This window comes from Hippichthys cyanospilos, chromosome 2 (genome assembly GCF_059441005.1).
Source record: "Hippichthys cyanospilos isolate Australia breed blue-spotted pipefish chromosome 2, RoL_Hcya_1.0, whole genome shotgun sequence".
Classification (NCBI taxonomy): domain Eukaryota; kingdom Metazoa; phylum Chordata; class Actinopteri; order Syngnathiformes; family Syngnathidae; genus Hippichthys; species Hippichthys cyanospilos.
This window is the reverse complement of record NC_142370.1, coordinates 8,625,526-8,642,497: the sequence shown is the minus strand read 5'-3', so window position 1 is coordinate 8,642,497 and position 16,972 is coordinate 8,625,526. Positions and strand designations below refer to the sequence as shown.

The 16,972-nt window shown below is 40.5% G+C and overlaps 1 protein-coding gene across 6 annotated transcripts in view; it reads left to right on the top strand.

Annotated features, from left to right (window-relative positions):
* LOC148427138 (cyclin-dependent kinase 17-like) overlaps nt 1–16,972 on the top strand; it is a 42,051-nt gene that overhangs the window by 6,019 nt on the left and 19,060 nt on the right. For 3 of the 6 annotated variants that reach the window (XM_088402939.1, XM_088402932.1, XM_088402948.1), the window contains 2 exons: nt 1,968–2,129; nt 12,727–12,860. In XM_088402939.1, the coding sequence (XP_088259065.1) occupies nt 1,968–2,129; nt 12,727–12,860 (296 nt within the window). Of the gene's footprint in view, nt 1–1,967; nt 2,130–7,967; nt 8,630–12,726; nt 12,861–16,972 lie in introns of those variants that run through there. The other 3 variants (XM_088402973.1, XM_088402965.1, XM_088402957.1) reach the window with 2 other exon arrangements.

Sequence of the window (16,972 nt, the reverse complement as noted above, 5' to 3'; positions counted from 1 at the left end):
AACATGCCAGACCTCTTTTCCCTTTTACAACAGCCTATCATTCCACACCTGTTTGCCACCTCTTCAAGATGCACTTGTCTTAGTTGGACAAATCTGATGCAAAAGGATATTTTAAGTGTGGGGGGATGGATGGATGGACGGACAGTCATCTCGGTCATAAATATACTGTATGGCCATCTGCTGGGTATTTTGAAGTAGTGCTTTTGCATCATGCCAACATATATTGCATTGCGTCATGCATTCGTGTGTGTGTGTGTTTCAGGCCTATTCTGGTTAGTTCTGACATTAACCGGGTCAGAGTGAAAGAGTGTTTCTCCTTCTCTCAAACCCAGAGAAAGTGAGAAAACAAGCAAGTATTCATTTATAGTTGTGCAGTATTTCAGGCAAGATTATGGCCGCACGCCAATTTGTTCATACTCGGCAAGTGTTGTTATTACAACTTGGTAAATATAGATAGCGTCTTATAACTTCTCCGTCATCACATTTATTTAAGTTCCCATTTTCTTTCGCTGTTTTTAAACAGCCTTTGTCTTGTTAACCAATGTGTTTTAAATGAGTAATTTACACACAAACACACACAAGCATTTTGCTTCACACACAAGCATTTTGCTTCATCTGGCTTAATGAAAGAGTGCTGAAGCATTCCTCCCTTCCACAAAGTGCTAATCAGAGAACTTGGAATTTTTTTGGCCTGATCTGCCACTATTTTTCTTCGAGGAGATTTGGGTTGTTGGATGGGGGCCGTGAGCGAATTTCAAACTCAAAACTAAGCCTGAATCTGCGGTGACGGAGGAAATTAGGCATCATTTATGAAAAAAAAAAAAAAAAAAAGTAGATGTGTCATGTGGTCTTGTGCACACAGCGTGATTTTTAATCATCATGATAGAAATTGTGCAGACAATGTTTTCCCCACATGCTGTATATTTGAGTTAATGGTACGTTCGTATTCCAACATGTTTTATTGTAGTTATTCTAGTCATCCTATTCATTTTTTAGTTCCAACGTCTTGGGCCTGGTACTTCTCATATTTTGATGTCCATGTTTTCTTTTCACTTTATTTCACTGACATTCTTTTTCTGTTTTCATCCTTGTTGATTTGCAGTACTTCTCCAATGGGTTAGTTGTACTTATTGCTGGGGTACACCCCACTACAGGAGATCATTTGAGATTATAACAGGTTTTTCCAAGTATCAATATATATAATTTTATCTATTACAGAAAAAGGCATTTTCTTTTCAAATTAAGAGCAAATGAATTGGGACATTAAACAACCTCTTGCTAAACTGCGTTATAGTGACGCTTTTGCAAAATGTTTAATATGAATGCACATTTCCATCAGTGTCACATTTTCTAAGCAGATGAGCTAGAAACAAAACAGTTGATGTTCCAAGATCAATTTTGCAGAGTTGCTAAATAAAATAAAACTAAAGATACCACTATGAAAGTAGTTGCAAAGTGTGTGGATGGATGGTTCTTTTAAGTCATTCTTTTTTTGCTTAACATTTGAATATAATACTCATTACTGGCTAAAACATGCACAAACACTTCCTCCCCAATGTCATGATGGTATGTCACATTTGAGTCAAATGGCAAGATTGTCATTCATTTCCAAAAGCCAATTTGGTATTCAAGTAAAGCAACCACCAACTTGTTCCAATCTGAGTTCAAATTTGCAAGTATATTTCAACAATTTTGCCAGCCAAAAATAGATGTTTCCCCACATTAATAGCTCTGTGCTTCCATATCCTGCTGAAATCTTGCAAGGCTAACGCACCTTTCCAAAGCATTCCTCCAAACTCCCACTGATCTTGTACCTTTCCTTTTTTGTCTTTTTCACACTTCCGTGTTTGTTCCTTTATTGTGGCACTCCGCTTCCTCTTCACTTTGTCTTCTTTTGTAGCTTCTTTTTTCACACCTTCTCTTGCTCTCTCTTTCTACCTTTTTTTTCCTGCAATCGTGCGCCTCAGAGCCTATGGTGGTGAGCGCCGTGCATCCTGCCTCCCACAGCGCCCCCTCCTTCCTACGACAATATGCCGGTCATCTAGGCCGCACTGCCCTGCGCAGAGAGCCGGGTGGGGGGCTGGAAAGAGACAGAGCCTATCTAAGCCTCCACAGGACTGGATCTCTGGGTACATGCACGCACAATCACACAAACAGGCACAATGGTATTATGGTTTGTATACAGATTACGCTACGATTACACGACCAAGTGTAGTAAACGCTCATCAGTTCTGTGGGTTGTACACAATTAAACCGTCTGTACAGATGCATTTTTAGGTACATGGTTAATCTACTTAAAAAGATCATTTGAAATCTAATGTTCTTATTCTGTATAAATACTTGATGAAATAAATTCCAGTAAATTAAATTTATTTCAACGGGGTACTGCATTAACGCTTTGAAATAAATGAGTACCATTAGTCCCAAGAAATTCTGCACTGCGCAGTGAAGACGTAAGTAAAAGCTACAAAAAAAAGTAAACCATTTCTAACACACTTAGGGCTGCTCCTTATGATGTGCAGAGCCGGGCCACTGGGGGCAGTAAAGGACAAATAGATAAATGCACTGTACATGAAAATGCTCTCAGCTCCTTGGTAATGCAGTAAGATTTATGGTTTTTCAACAAGAATTAATATAAAGGTACATATACATTCTTGTCAAAATGATAAAGAGTTTTGTCAGTTGCCTGCCAAAATATTTTGTGCTACTGTTTGTGTTCAAATTTTAAGAGCTATAAAACTGCTTCTCAATGTGTGTTAGCATTGGGCTAGTGGACTATAAGTCAATTTTATTTCCAAGAAAGCTTCATTCTGATTAGTCTTGCGTTTGTGAAATATGAATTTAAGCAGCATAATCCATCTAAGGGGTCAGCCATTTTGTCGCTTGCTGTCGACTGACAATGACATCACAGTTGCTCAGGTGCCTGGTAACAACCAATCACAACTCACTTGTTTTCCTAGTTTGGTCATGTGATATCCATAAGGTGAGCAGTGATTCCTCGCGACCTGATCCATTTTTATTCAAGTGGGGCTGCATAGAACATGTTATTGTAAAGGATTTTTTTTTTTTTTTGTCTTGACCTCCCATTTAAAGCAAATTGTCTGTTTGGGATTTGTTTGACAGTAAACAGAAAATGTGAATTTCAAGAAACAGCTTAAATCTTCTCCTTGAAGAGTTGATTACTCTCAGCCAAGCTGCTCTTTGTCGTGAAGGAAGCACTATTGGCATTTTTCTGCCAAGTGATAAGGGGTTGGAAAAAAATATAGCACTTCCTGGCACCAAATCGAATTGCTCCGATGTCACCCCTAAACTGCTCGCAGCCTGTTGGGTGCATTTATTTCCACAGCATCTGGAGATTACTATGTTAAGCTTGCCTGTATTAGCCATCATTATTACCCTCAATTTAGTTTGTTGGCTACGTCTCCAAATTCAAACAGCTAAGTTTTGATGTACAGTTTCCGTCAATTTCAAGTTTGCTGCTCAATTTTTTTATTTTATTTTTTTAAATCTGGGTTTTTTGAGGGAATAAAACATCCATTCACTATACTTGGCCATGCAGTGTTTATTGTGAGGAAAGATAAAACTGTAATGACCTTAATCCAACATACACAAACACATGCTCACAGCTCACACAATCGCTTTATTTCCTCTCCATCGCAGTCCGATTTTCGGAATGGAAACTAATTTGTTCCTTGATGGTCTGCACTGTGACAGAATGGCTAACTTGGGTGCGATGGAATGGAAGGAGGAAAAAGAGGATTTGGAGATGGTGAGAAGAACTGATTGACATGCCTTCAAGCAATAAAGAATCGGCCCGGGGGGGTGCAGATGAGGACGGAAGGGCAGCAGTGGTATCAGAGTGTTCTGTCCACATTGGCGTCGTATTAACGGTATTATGCGTGTCCGCCGAGTCCTTGGCAATGTGAGCTGCACACTGATGGCAAAAATATTCCTTTTCTCCAAACCTGTCTTGTGCAAACCAGTAATGAAGTAAATAAGTAGAGGTAACTGGGTTATTTTTGTATCATTTTATTCAGTGCACTTGTAGAAAATTGTATTTCCTATTTGCCCATTTTTAAATGCCGTCCTGGTTTTATAAGCGTAGACATCTCCAATGCTGAAACAGTCATGCTTGAAGTCATATTATCAGAAAGTCATTGATGATTTGAAATTATAGAGCATAATAAAGAAAATCAAGTAAAACAGTGGGAATCAAAAGGTTTGGGAACCCCCGGGTAAACATTTGTGTTTAATGCTCACAAAGAAGCCAAGGAAAAATGAAAAGGGCATTAAATTACCGAGGAGTCATTCTCATATTCAGGGATGTCACACTGTTATTGTGATCGGAAATTAGCCCGATCACATCACTTTTTAAAAAATAAGTTCCTAAGATTTAAATGCTTTGCTTGGTTTAAACCACCGCTCCGCAAGCCATATAAAGGGGCACATGTTGGGATAGTTTTGATGAAAAAACAAAAATAAATAAAATAAATTGCCTATATATTGAGGTTTTTTTTCGTCTTTCACTTTAGCTACCCAATGCACTTTATAGCAAAATTTTACCTGTGCTATCCCAAATTTCTATCTCCACTAAGTACTTACTTAATGGCACTCCAATGCAAAGGTCATCAGAAAAACAATTGTAAAGATCACAAAGAATCATCAGTTTTACAAGCAGCCTCAGAAAATGCTCCATATAAACCTGACGTTGTGCGTCAGGTGACGTCATTCTGCAAACTTTCTGCGGCGGCGAAGCCAAGCCAAGGATCTCGTATGATGCAGTAGCCAGAACTAATGCTACTCTATTATTAAAAGTGTGACAAGATGTGTGTGCAAGTGCGTGTGTCTCCGCTGGTCGGTCCCGCTGACTCACTTTGCCATTCGGCAGTCAGAGCACGTCGCAGCCTTTAAGAGCGATGCGGTGACGCAATCTCTTTCCTGCTGCACTGGATGTGAGTCCTCCTTCAGTCATTTGCTAACTTGCTCTGTATGAGTTTTAATTGAAATACACTTTTCATCAACATAAGTGGGCCCCACTGGCGGGTTATAGGTTTTCTTGTATGTGTACTGTCATTTTGGCCAGCAGCCAGTGCTTCTAACAGGTTTGAGATTAATTTGTTGGTAAATGGGCTGAATCTTAAGTACCTTCACTGCCAATTAACCCTCCCCTCTATTTGACTCGGTAAAAAGAATCATATAGAAATTACCTTCTTGTTTAAAGTTTGATGTAGCCTCTTCTCTTTTTTTCTTCATTCACTGAACATCTTTAACTTTTGCATAATCCAATCTTTAAATGCCTTTTAATTTCCAGATGAAAGCAGAAATGACCTTGTTTTTGCGTTAACTTTTGTGAATTAACACTTTATTAACTGCTGTCTTTATTTCCCATGTAAACCCAGCCCGGCACATCAATTTGCTTATGGTGCTCACAGCAGACTGGATTTAGCAACAATAGCATTGTGTCTGTTAATTTTGGTCTTGTAAGCATTTATTTCGGACTTTTGTAAGGAGCAGCAAAATGCTTGGTGTAATCAACATTTTTCTCAAATGTGGATGATTCCGAGCAATTTAGAAAATCGAACCAGGGTCAAAGGAAGATGAGCATTTCTGCAATGGGATTTTTATTTTTTACTTATTATTAATTTAGTAGTTGAATATTAAGGTCCAGAAAATCAGTTGTAGATATCAACCCCATTTATGTTTTTTATAAAACTTGGGTAAAAAACTAGATTCCTTTTTTGAAAACATGCTTGTTAAAGACATGCTTTCATTATAGACTCCTGGGAGCCAGCCTACTCGTTTGTGTCCACTGAAGAATATTTTTGTATTTAATTTGTCAGGTGGTTGTACATACAGTATGAGGGCTGCAGCGAAATGAAAACTGTGTGAGCATCTCAGTTCGCGTTTACACGACGCAAGATGGATGTGATTGATATTGCAGGATGGTGTGTGAAAAAGGTCAGCACTGACTTCAGGGGATGGCCTAGCAGTCTTAGGTGTGTGACAGGAAGGTAGACTCCCAGGAACAGCAGGTCATTTTAAATGTCAGGAAGTCGTGATATAATAGGGTTTGTTAAAACATTTTTTTTTCCATTTTCCTCTTGACAATGCAATAAATATGGAAGATAAATGCATAATACGAAGTAGCTATTGAAGTTGCATTCTGAAAAGTATCTTATAAGAGGCTTCTATTGTTGAGTGGTTCTAATTACAGCTTTAGGGAGGGCTTGAAACATCAGGGGAGCAGCACATATGGAACTGATAGCTCACAGTGGACCCTCTAGACTCACTGATTTAAATAATAAGGTTCCGCAGATGCAGAGGTAATTACCGCTGTCTAAATTCACCCCGCCTCCAGCCCCGTAAGCCACTTTTGGCATGCGTGCGTTCTTCTGGGATGATATGCTCTTTGATTTTTTTTTTGTAAACCGTCTCACTTGTCTGGAGGTGGGTTGTGGAATTTATTGATTAAAAAAAGAAGAAGAAAAGCAATACAGTGACTCGAAGTTGAAATTCACTCTTTGGTGAACTAATACCGTAGCTGCTGTTCCTGTGACACTTTACATCACTGCTTTATGGCAGCGCCTACCCAACGTAGCACAATAACACGCTCAATCTAACGTGGAGCCTGAACCAGTCTAACAGCCAGTTAATATTGTGTCTAGTTCAGCTGCAAGTAAAGGCACTTTTTTTTCTTTTAATACGAAACCGCTGTTCGTCATTCTACATCAAGGGAGTCATGGCATTATGTGTGAGTTCAAAATGGAAACAGGAATTATTTTGCAGTATGCAGAATCAGTCAAATCATTTCAGTAAATTGGGTCTTTCAAATTATTTGTTCACACAATCATTTAGTGCTTAGACATTAGTGATTTATTCTTGAGATTCTTATTCACACTGTTGCATAGTTACTGTAAAAAGGTGCATCGATGGCCCAGTAAATGGTCATACATGATCTTAAATGACTGCACTGTGAACGGGTGAGTGAATACATTTGTTTTCATGTGGCATGCATGCCACAGCATTTGCCGTCAGCTTGAAAAAAATCTTCGTAATCAACCTAAATGCTTGGCAAAGCTAGCAAAGTCAAATGCCCCATCACAATCATAAGGCTGAACTTTATGGTAGTGGTCTCTAGTAAAAGAACATTATGCTCGATTTTATTAAGTTGTACATGTATTATTAGGCCTAGTAAGTTGTCTGATGTAGCAATAAGTTCTTGGCCAATCAATTAATATGGATATGAATATCATACAGCAGCTTGCTGTGATGTTCGAACCAGAAATAGAAATTTTATTTTTCCTCCGTTGCTCACCCTCTCGAACCAAGCTCTTAATCATCCCTCAAAATATCGTAAAATACTCAAAATACTTCCCGTTATTCTCAATGCTAACATTCCCGTGTTTGGTCATTGTCTATGGGGTCTCAGAGTATCTGTATGCAGCGTGACGAGACAAGCCGGGGGTGTCTACGTGCACGCCCATTGGTGATGGATTGTGCTTCAGGTCCATTGGGGAGGATTTGAAGGGAACGATCAAAGTGGGAAGAAGATAACAAAGCAAAGATGGGGGCGAAGATACCGCTCCAAAGCGCTTTAATTTATGCACTGCAAAGATAATGCAAAGTGAAGGTGATTAAAACAATGATGCAGAGGTGCTGCAATAAAGAAGCTGATCATGCAGGAACAATGATACTGTTGGCTCCCCTTGTTGGGAACCTTTTGTGGACCCGGACTGATGGGATGCAGGCAGGGAGAGTGGTTGAGAAAAAAAAAAAAAAGAAAGCATGAGAGAGAGAGAGGGAGAGAGAGAGCCAAAGATTGGTATCACTTGAGAGGGAGGAGGGTATTGGCAAGGTGAAGGGAGGGAGCTGGCCGACTAACAATACTGAAAGCAACGACGGAGCGCCAGAGGCAAGCAGGAAGACATTGAGCAAGGGGAGTGGAAAGAGGGAGAGGCTAAATAGAGTGCTGCGATGAATAGGAGAGGATGAGGCAGGGAAATGTGACGGACAAGGAAGCAAGACAAGCAGGACCAGCGATGACGCCACATGGGTGTAAAGAGAATCGTTCAAGTCTTTCCTCGAGATGACTTGGCAGTTTGGAGGGGGAAATTACCTGTCCCGTTTTGTCCGCTGATGTTTTTTTGCAACTGTCTCTGCAGCATTTTGTCTGTTTGACCTTCCTTAGTCAGCAAGCAGAGTGACTGCAGGGAATAGGAGGGAAGCGGAAAAGGGAGTGTCTATGAGTGCAACTGGTAAAGTGGAGTAGTAGCGGAGGGATTGTTGCATCACAAGAGGACCACTCACTTTATCTCCCCCCCCACCCCACCCTCAAAAAACATTCTCAACTGCATACCACACTTGGAAGTACGCAGCAGCCTGAACGTCGGAGTTTGTGGACAATTGCTCACCAGGTGTGGCTGGATTGAAGTTTCTCAGAGGGACGTTCATTTTTGACTTGCAATGGATGAGTCGGGAAACCCCAAAGGATGTCCTGCAAGCGGTGCTCGGGTGGGAGACCCTCGCATGGTGGAGGTTCGAATGGGTGAGAGAGAGCCTCCACTGAGGATGTCACCCTTCCGTATGCTGCGTGTACTTGACTCATGCCGTCCTCCGGGAAGCCGGATTGGTGAGTGTCATCGCTTCTATTATTGATTTGTTTGCCTCCAATAGGAGGAAGATGATTGGATGACCGTAGTTTTTGGAAGTCTTCTTACAAAACACTGGACCTTTATATCCTAATTAGACAAGTTCAACTTCTGGATTGCATGAGAATGCTGAAAGACGGATGGATGCATAACGTTAAATTCAAGTCTGCAGAATGATGTAGAATTTTTTTTCTTTAAAGTTTTGGTTATGTTGAAAGTATTATTCATTATAATTCATTTATATAAAATGGATAAAAAATATCCACATTAGGATACGATCCTATGATTTTACTGCATTAGCACTGAGTATCTAGTTAGCTTTACTGAGTATAAATTCTGAGCCAACAACCTGATTGTTCCAAAAATGGAAATGTTGTGAGTTGTATTGTATGTCTTGGAATGATAAGTGAAATGCAGAATGTGTTGCTGTTAGTTTATTTTAGTTATTTCATAACTCATGGCGTAATACCTTTGCTTAGGATCCCTTGCCTAAGATCTGTGACTAAACAAAAAGCAGTTCATTTGAAGAAGAAATAATGTTTCAGTCATGTTGAATGCCGGTGGTGGGATGGGTCATTAAAAGACATTGTTTGATTTGAAATTCTATTCAATATATGTTGAATTACCATGAATCAGAACCTAATAACACTTTGAGCCTTGTTCATGGAAATATTAATAATTTACTGTACATTATTGATGAAACCTCATGAACTACTTTTGATATAATTTTTTTGCTCCTCTAGATGGCACTCATGGATTCTAAGATGTAGTGTAAATTCAATGCATTTCAATTGCACTAGCATTGTCATACGCTCTAGAATCATACATGTTACTGTGATTCAACAAGGTTGGTGTAATTTAATGAGGCATGCTCATAGATCTACATCTGGAACATCACTTTTCCTGTGAAATTTTCCTGTTTTTGATTTTGAATTTGAATCAATTTACTCCAAAATACAATTCTTTGTGGCGGTTTTCTGATAGTGTACCTGGTTATAGCAGGAGGTCTTCAAGTTCTTCCTTTGAATATTTAAAAAAGTCATTTACTTGTCAGCACAATGCCGACACCAGCTCTATCCTCGCTCACTCTAAATTTAGAGGCTATTCTGTCCCGAGCTTAAAATCGCTTTCGGAGCCAGAGGATCTTAAAAGGATGATCTGGTTCAAAGTATGATGATAACGGAAGCTAATGCTTTGGATGTGGCTACTGTTTGAAAATCCCGCCAAGATACCCTCGAGCAACATTGAGATTTGGACCAGAAATGTAAAATTATGACTTTCAAGTGCTTTTCAAAGTGCATTTAGCAGTTTTATTCCTGAAGACAGTTCCCGTATCTGTATTCAAGCAAAGTGGAGCAAATGTTGTTTCTGACATATAGATGATTTCAAAAGAAGCCTGCACACATCCAGTATGGCCATAGTTGGATGTCAACAGCCCACAGCAGGCCATCCAGGCCCCACACCGGGAGCCAGCAGGTTCCACTGACATTTACTTTATCTGCTATGGAAATATCAGGTTGCATAGGCTGTTTGTAGGTGTGACACACGCATGATTTCGCAGAATGTTTTGGGACACGAGTGGTCGAATTTTCTTCAGCCTAAGGTTGCATATCCGATTGACCCAGATCTGACCTATTTACGCAAATTTACCCCCAACACTTCTGGATACATAACAAAGGCTCGCAACTTGCTAAGTATTTTTTTTTTTTTACCCAGTATTTGATGCTTGCTTTTTGAGTGAGTCTGCTCTCAGATGCGTGCGTGTCGTTAGACAGGTATCACGGATAAATGACTTCTCTCTCACTCAAGTGTCGGTTAACTTGAGTTTAATGTTTCACCACTGAACTGATGAGTGCTAATGCCTGATAGGAATACTGGCTACTCAGCTTTCTCAAGAAATCCAATTCCGTAAGCATATCCTCTCACATGCTTTTAGTCCACTGGAAGAAGAATACATCGATTGTAAACATTAATAGCTTACCATGACAGAATTTACAAAGCATGTGATTTGTAGCTACATGTATAACACGACACTCCTATGTTAGCCAATGTGGCATTTTACATTGTTTGTTAGCATCAACCAAGGGCTACCATTTAGTATGCAGTTTTCATGTGTAGAGCTTGTGTTTCTGATAACATGACCACAAGCCTCAAATGATCAAAAAAGCTTTCATAGTTAATGTGATCCAACTTTACAACTAAACCAAACAAATCACGTTAGCCCTCAATCTGTCTTCTGTCTGATGTGTTGCAGACATGATTTTATTTTCCACATCCCTTTATGTTACCACTGACGTCTTCCTCCATTGAATCTCTATCACGTCTTTGTGTCTTCTACAGTATTTAGACAGTTTTGTATAAACGATGCCTAAAGTTGGAACTTTTCATAATGAAGAGGCAGTTGTAAATGTTTAAAGTGTGGCAGTGCATGAAAAAAAAGCACTAAACCACTCTCTATGGAACTGAAGCTGTTGACATTCTGTCAAACTTTATTTATTTTTTACAGTTGGTATTCATTTTCCTAGAACTGCATTATTCACACTGCTTAAGTGGCACAACTTACTTGGCTCCTTATATCCCTCCTATACGGGAGTTGCATATGAGAGTTCTCACCCCAATGAGTGGTAAAATCAATTGCCTCAATGACATTTTGCATCAAGTTAGACTTGTTCTTCGTGAGAAAGAGCTTGCTTACCACAGGAGCATCTCAAGTGTAGCCTACCAAATAAATGGAAAGCACCCAGCCGCAACTCCATCCACAGCTATTGATAGCAGAAAAGACGCTAATGTATTGACCCATAGCAGAGCTTTTTGCCAAATTAAACTTGAGAACACCTCACGATGAACGGTTTTATTTTACCTTTTTTTTTTTTTTAAATATTAAGCCATTAACAAAAGAAGCACATTTCCTCCTGACTTTGTTGTAGCCAAGACTTGGTAATAGTCAGAAATGCAATAGATAGAGCGATAGAGAATATAAATTGTTACAACTGCAACTGCTAAAGTCTGTTCAAGTAAATAAATGAGTGATGCCACTTTTTTTTTGTATATCAAATTTTTTATCTTCCACAATGTATTTCCAAAAAACTCAAGTTTTCACAGAATCTTTTTTTGTGAGGTGAAGATATTAATTACAATTAATTCATTACAAATCTTAATCACAGATTTTTTAATCACTCCACGGCACTAGACAAAATTAGCAACAGTTAATTTGATTAAAATATTTATGTGTCTATTTTTCTGATAGTGTATTGTTGTTTAAAACCTGGTACGCAAAAACAAGCTGCTACCTGCAACAAAGAACGACATGCATTCATCCACTTCAACATGTTGCACATAACAGCAGCTTGAGGTTTTGACATGACAGTTCTTCCACCGATTCCCACAACCATACACACACACCATGCACAAACACACGCATAAACACACACACACTCATACAAGTTTTTTGTTGTTGTTGTTTTTTTCAATCATTGTAGGGACATCCCGATTGACATTTTGCATTTTCTAGCCCCTAAACTTAACCACCACAACAGATTGGTTAACACCAACCCTTACACTAACCTCACCCAAAATCCCATTCAAACCTAAACTCTAACCCTCAAAAAGAGGTCTGAACTTGTGGGGTCCACCAACATGCTCCCGACCAGTGCAAGAGGTCCCCACAAAGACAGTAAAACCTAGTATTTGGTCCTCACCATGTCGATAAAGCCAAGGGCACATACACATGCGCGCAGACACACACATATAGACGCACAACACACATATTTACTAATACACTCCAATCTGGAGGAGGCAGCCAGCCCTGCATGCTGCAGTGTGATTCATTAATCAGATGGATTCAGGAGGGGTAGTTGGAGGAGGGGGGCACGCACAGATGAAAAAGCTCCCATTGCATTCGTGGTGGTATCGATCTCTGAGCTCCTCATCTTACTCAAAGAAATTTATACTCATTTGGCTTGCATCCAATTCACTGACCGCAATACACTCCATTTTCTGATTAGCCGACAACTAAAAAGCTCATGCTAAGATGACAGTTCGTCTATCTGTGCACACTTTGACATGTCGTCTGTTCCAGGCATTGTCCATGAGAATGTGAAGATGGGCTCAGATGGCGAGAGCGACCAGGCTTCCGGGACGTCTTCCGATGAAGTCCAGAGTCCCGTAAGGGTCCGCATGAGGAACAACCACCATCGACGTATATCGAATGAGGTACGGGAAGATCAGCGTTATCCATAATGCGAGTGCCTGGCACATGTCTGGGTTAATTAGCACAAAGATGGATGCCGAATACGGTATTATGTAGAGTTCATGATTTCAGGAAAATGTACTGTTTTTGTGACCACTTTTAAAACAGAATACACAACTATAAAAGTTTGTGTTGATTAAAAAGCATATCTTCTGTGATTAGAGGGTAAAAAAACAACAGGAATTGCAGTTGGTCCGTCATTCATCACTTGTCGGCGCTGTGGGCCCCCTTCCGTTATTGAGAGTCTGCTGATTTTTGTTTTTAATTCGAACCAAATTTAAATCCTCTGTTTGTTGTTCTGTCTGTAAATTTTATCCACACTTCTGATACATCATCATGAGGTAGGTATTTTAAATTTTCTTTAACAGGATTTCTTTGACATGGACAAATGGAAAAAAAAAATCTTTTTCAACAGCTCACCTTGTCCTGTGCACGATAGCTTTCCTCTTCATGCCGAATTACATCTTAGATGTGGGTCGGCTGAGTTTCACTCCCAAACAGATGTGCACCCCCACTGAGTTCGTACATAAAACCGACTATTTAATGATGGTCTGTAGCAAAACCAACATTGCCATCAAACCCCAAGTGGAATCACAAAGTAGATAAGCACCATCTGCCATCCTGCCCACCACTGTGGCCCTATGCAGTTAACTTTATTGTGATTCTGCAATATACACATGCAATGAAAAAAAATACAAATGTAAGTTGAATATATTGATTAGAATAATAGAACAACATATTTACCGAGGCTTGGATCAACAATCACAGTTTGCTTACCATTTAACCACCATATCAACCAATCAGCCTATCTATCTATCTATCTATCTATCTATCTATCTATCTATCCATCTATCTATCTATCTATCTATCTATCTATCTATCTATCTATCTATCTATCTATCTATCTATCTATCTATCTATCTATCTATCTATCTGTCTGTCTGTCTGTCTGTCTGTCTGTCTGTCTGTCTGTCTGTCTGTCTGTCTGTCTGTCTGTCTGTCTGTCTGTCTGTCTGTCTGTCTGTCTGTCTGTCTGTGGTTGCAGTCCTTGCTATAAAAAATACATAATGTGTTTTCCAATAATGAGAGATAGTGTCAGGGTATGTTTGTGTTATATGTAATAAGATAAAGAATCATTATTCATTCATATCAAGGCATCATATTGAGTTAATTATTCAATTCCGCTCTTGTGTGTGTATTCAGTTTGGGTGTGTGTTTTAGGCCCACACCCTGCAACAACATAACACCAAACTCAAACAGGTTTATGCTTCATCATGCTGAGTCATCTCCTAACAAAATGAAAGTACACCTGCCCACCTCTGCCTACCGGCATCAGTCTGGAAAAAAGAACACTATAGAGCTGAAATCCAGATGGTTATGACCACCTAGATGTCACACTACCAGGAGTGTGCCCGAAGGATGTGGAAGAAAATGACCCAAAAATAATCAAAATACTTCACAAGGGTTAAATATTTAATAATGTTAATGTTTAAAATAGGCCACTGCCAATAGGATAAAATTGCCAAATATTGGCTCCGATAATTGGACCGGCTGATAATCAGTCTGTCCTTAGTAGATTCTCCTGTCGCGTGGTCAGATGGTGCGTCTGGGCGCTTCCGTGAACAGAAGCCGTAGAGTGCGCAGCGGTATTGTGGGAAATGCCTCTGGACACACATGCTGCTGCCTTGGCCTGCTGCGAACAGTGGAAAGGACTAATTTAGACCATGTTTACCAGAGAGAGCAAGGGGAGGCGGGGTGCAGAGTGACAGGGAGAAACGCTTAGGGCAGGAAATGATTATGAAAATAGGAACGATTCGTTAACTCAAGGCGGCAGATCGGCATGTGAAGCAGCTGATGCCAAGGGGGAAGGAGAGATGAAGGACAAGATGGCAACGAGAGAGGAAGAAAAACAATCCCCCTTCCCCCAATGTGCCTTCCTCCTCTCAGGAATCTGTCCATTCCTTGCTCCCTCCCTTGCCTCCTCTTTTTGTCCTGCCCCCTTCCTCTCTCTCTTTCTCTCTCGCGCTCTCTCTCTCCCACCCTCCGTCCCTCCCTCTCCCTCCCTGGGCGAGCATGGGGATGGCACAGCAGCGCGCTGGCTCCGTGCGTGTGTGCGTGCAGTCATGTGGCAGCAGCGAGATGTGCAAGGGGCAACGCGCGCCTGTGTGAGTGCATTATAGAAAGACACGTTTCAGGAGGACAATGAGGGAGCTACTAGAGCTGTTCTGCATTGTGAGTATGGTTGCACACATGATCGCGCCGGGATCTTAATTCACTCTGTAGCAGTGAGGGAAAAGGGGGCACGAACACTGTCCTTTGTGTGCTCGTGTCCATTTGGACTCTTTTAGGACGATGCGTGGCCTAATTTGCTGCAAAAGCACTGAATGGTATTTCCAGGGATGCTTATATAGCAGGGATTTGTTTGGTGTGTTTACGCTCTGTGTTTTGCCGCTTTTCAACTGTGTGAATCACTCAGGTCAAAGCCTGAGTGTCAGCTGATGCGTTTATGGCTCATTTGTTTTTTTGTGTTCTCAATGCGTCCGCACAACATTGCCTGATGGTGGTTAGGTTGTGGGGTGGTTATTCTTCGCTTGGAATTTTAATAGCCAGTAAGCACATGCGAAAAATCCTTTTCTTTTTCATCTTCCTGCATACACATACATGTTCACATTTAAACACACACATGTGATATACCACGTCGTGAGTACACACACACACGAACACTGTGATGCTGCTGGGAATGTGCCAGCCAGCCAGCCCTGCTGCCATGGAAACAATGTGTGATCAGGAGCTAACCACTTCACACATCCTACATGTGTACCACATAGGAGTTTTACATTTCGCCAAACTGTCCACATGTAAAACTGTTTTTGAGCAATGTTTTCCTCCCAGTGTTAAAGGCTGGCAGTGTTTGTTAATTTACCTATTTCGTTAAAAAAAAATAGTCACTCTTTGATGTGCTCTGTCAGGACTAGAGCTTGGAATGACTTGGTACTCAATTTGGCTAACCATTGGGAATGAACACAGGATCCGAATTTTCCCGTTTACTAAAAGCAAAAAAAAAAATCACCCAGCGTGTTGATGTTGTCAGTGTTGGTGCACTTTGAATATGTTCTTAAAAAGTGAATATGAGGGCTTGGTAAAGCACTTCTGATAACACGTGGCGTTGTCACCTTCGGAATGCGCTTCCACACTTTTTATGAGCTGCTTTATCACGTGAAACCTCATAAAAATACACAGACTGAGAAGGACCGCTTTTACTGATCCAGATCAACGGAACTAAACCCACTTCAATCTGTGCATTTTTTTCAAGGCGTAATAGGCGTAAATGACTCAAGTGACAGAGTTGGCGTTTCCTACTGATTACTTTTGAACTAACCAGGCTGACTCAAATGTTCTATTTCAGCTGGCAAAATCCCTCCTTTGATTCCGGTCACATTATCTCATCCACTCAAATTTTGCTAATGTTTCTAGGAACGTACTGTGCAGCTTTGAGGTCTAAATTTCAAATGAAATAGTATATTTTTCATTTCTATCCATATACACAATAATTTCTTAGAATTTTCAGCATGATGTCCACACTTGATAGCTGCAGCTCTAGAGTTACATCCTTGCAAACAACAAAATGCCTTCAGAATGCATTATCCAACATGATCATAGTTTATAATCAGATTGAACGCACAGAAGAAGCTTAGCAGAGGAGAAAAGTGACGGTGGGAGGAAACCCACAAGGAGACCAGACAGATGTGTTCCAGATGAGGTCTGGAACTTTGTCACGCCGCCAAAAGTGGAGCTGGAAAATTAGTCTCAAAGTCTTTTATTGCGATGCATGTGGCATGAATACCATTAACATTTTTCACAGCCATTCACGGGGGATGATGATACCTGTGGCATGGATTTGATTGAGTCGGGCCTACGAATGAGACGCTCACTAGAAAGCCGCATCTACTTTTCATATCAATTCCAGATAATGAAATAGATTAAAGGGGGCTGAATTTATCAAAAGCCTCCAAGAACCACAATGCTGTGGGCTTGCAGCCTTCCAAGGCCGCTTTGAGGCCACGCTACACTCAGC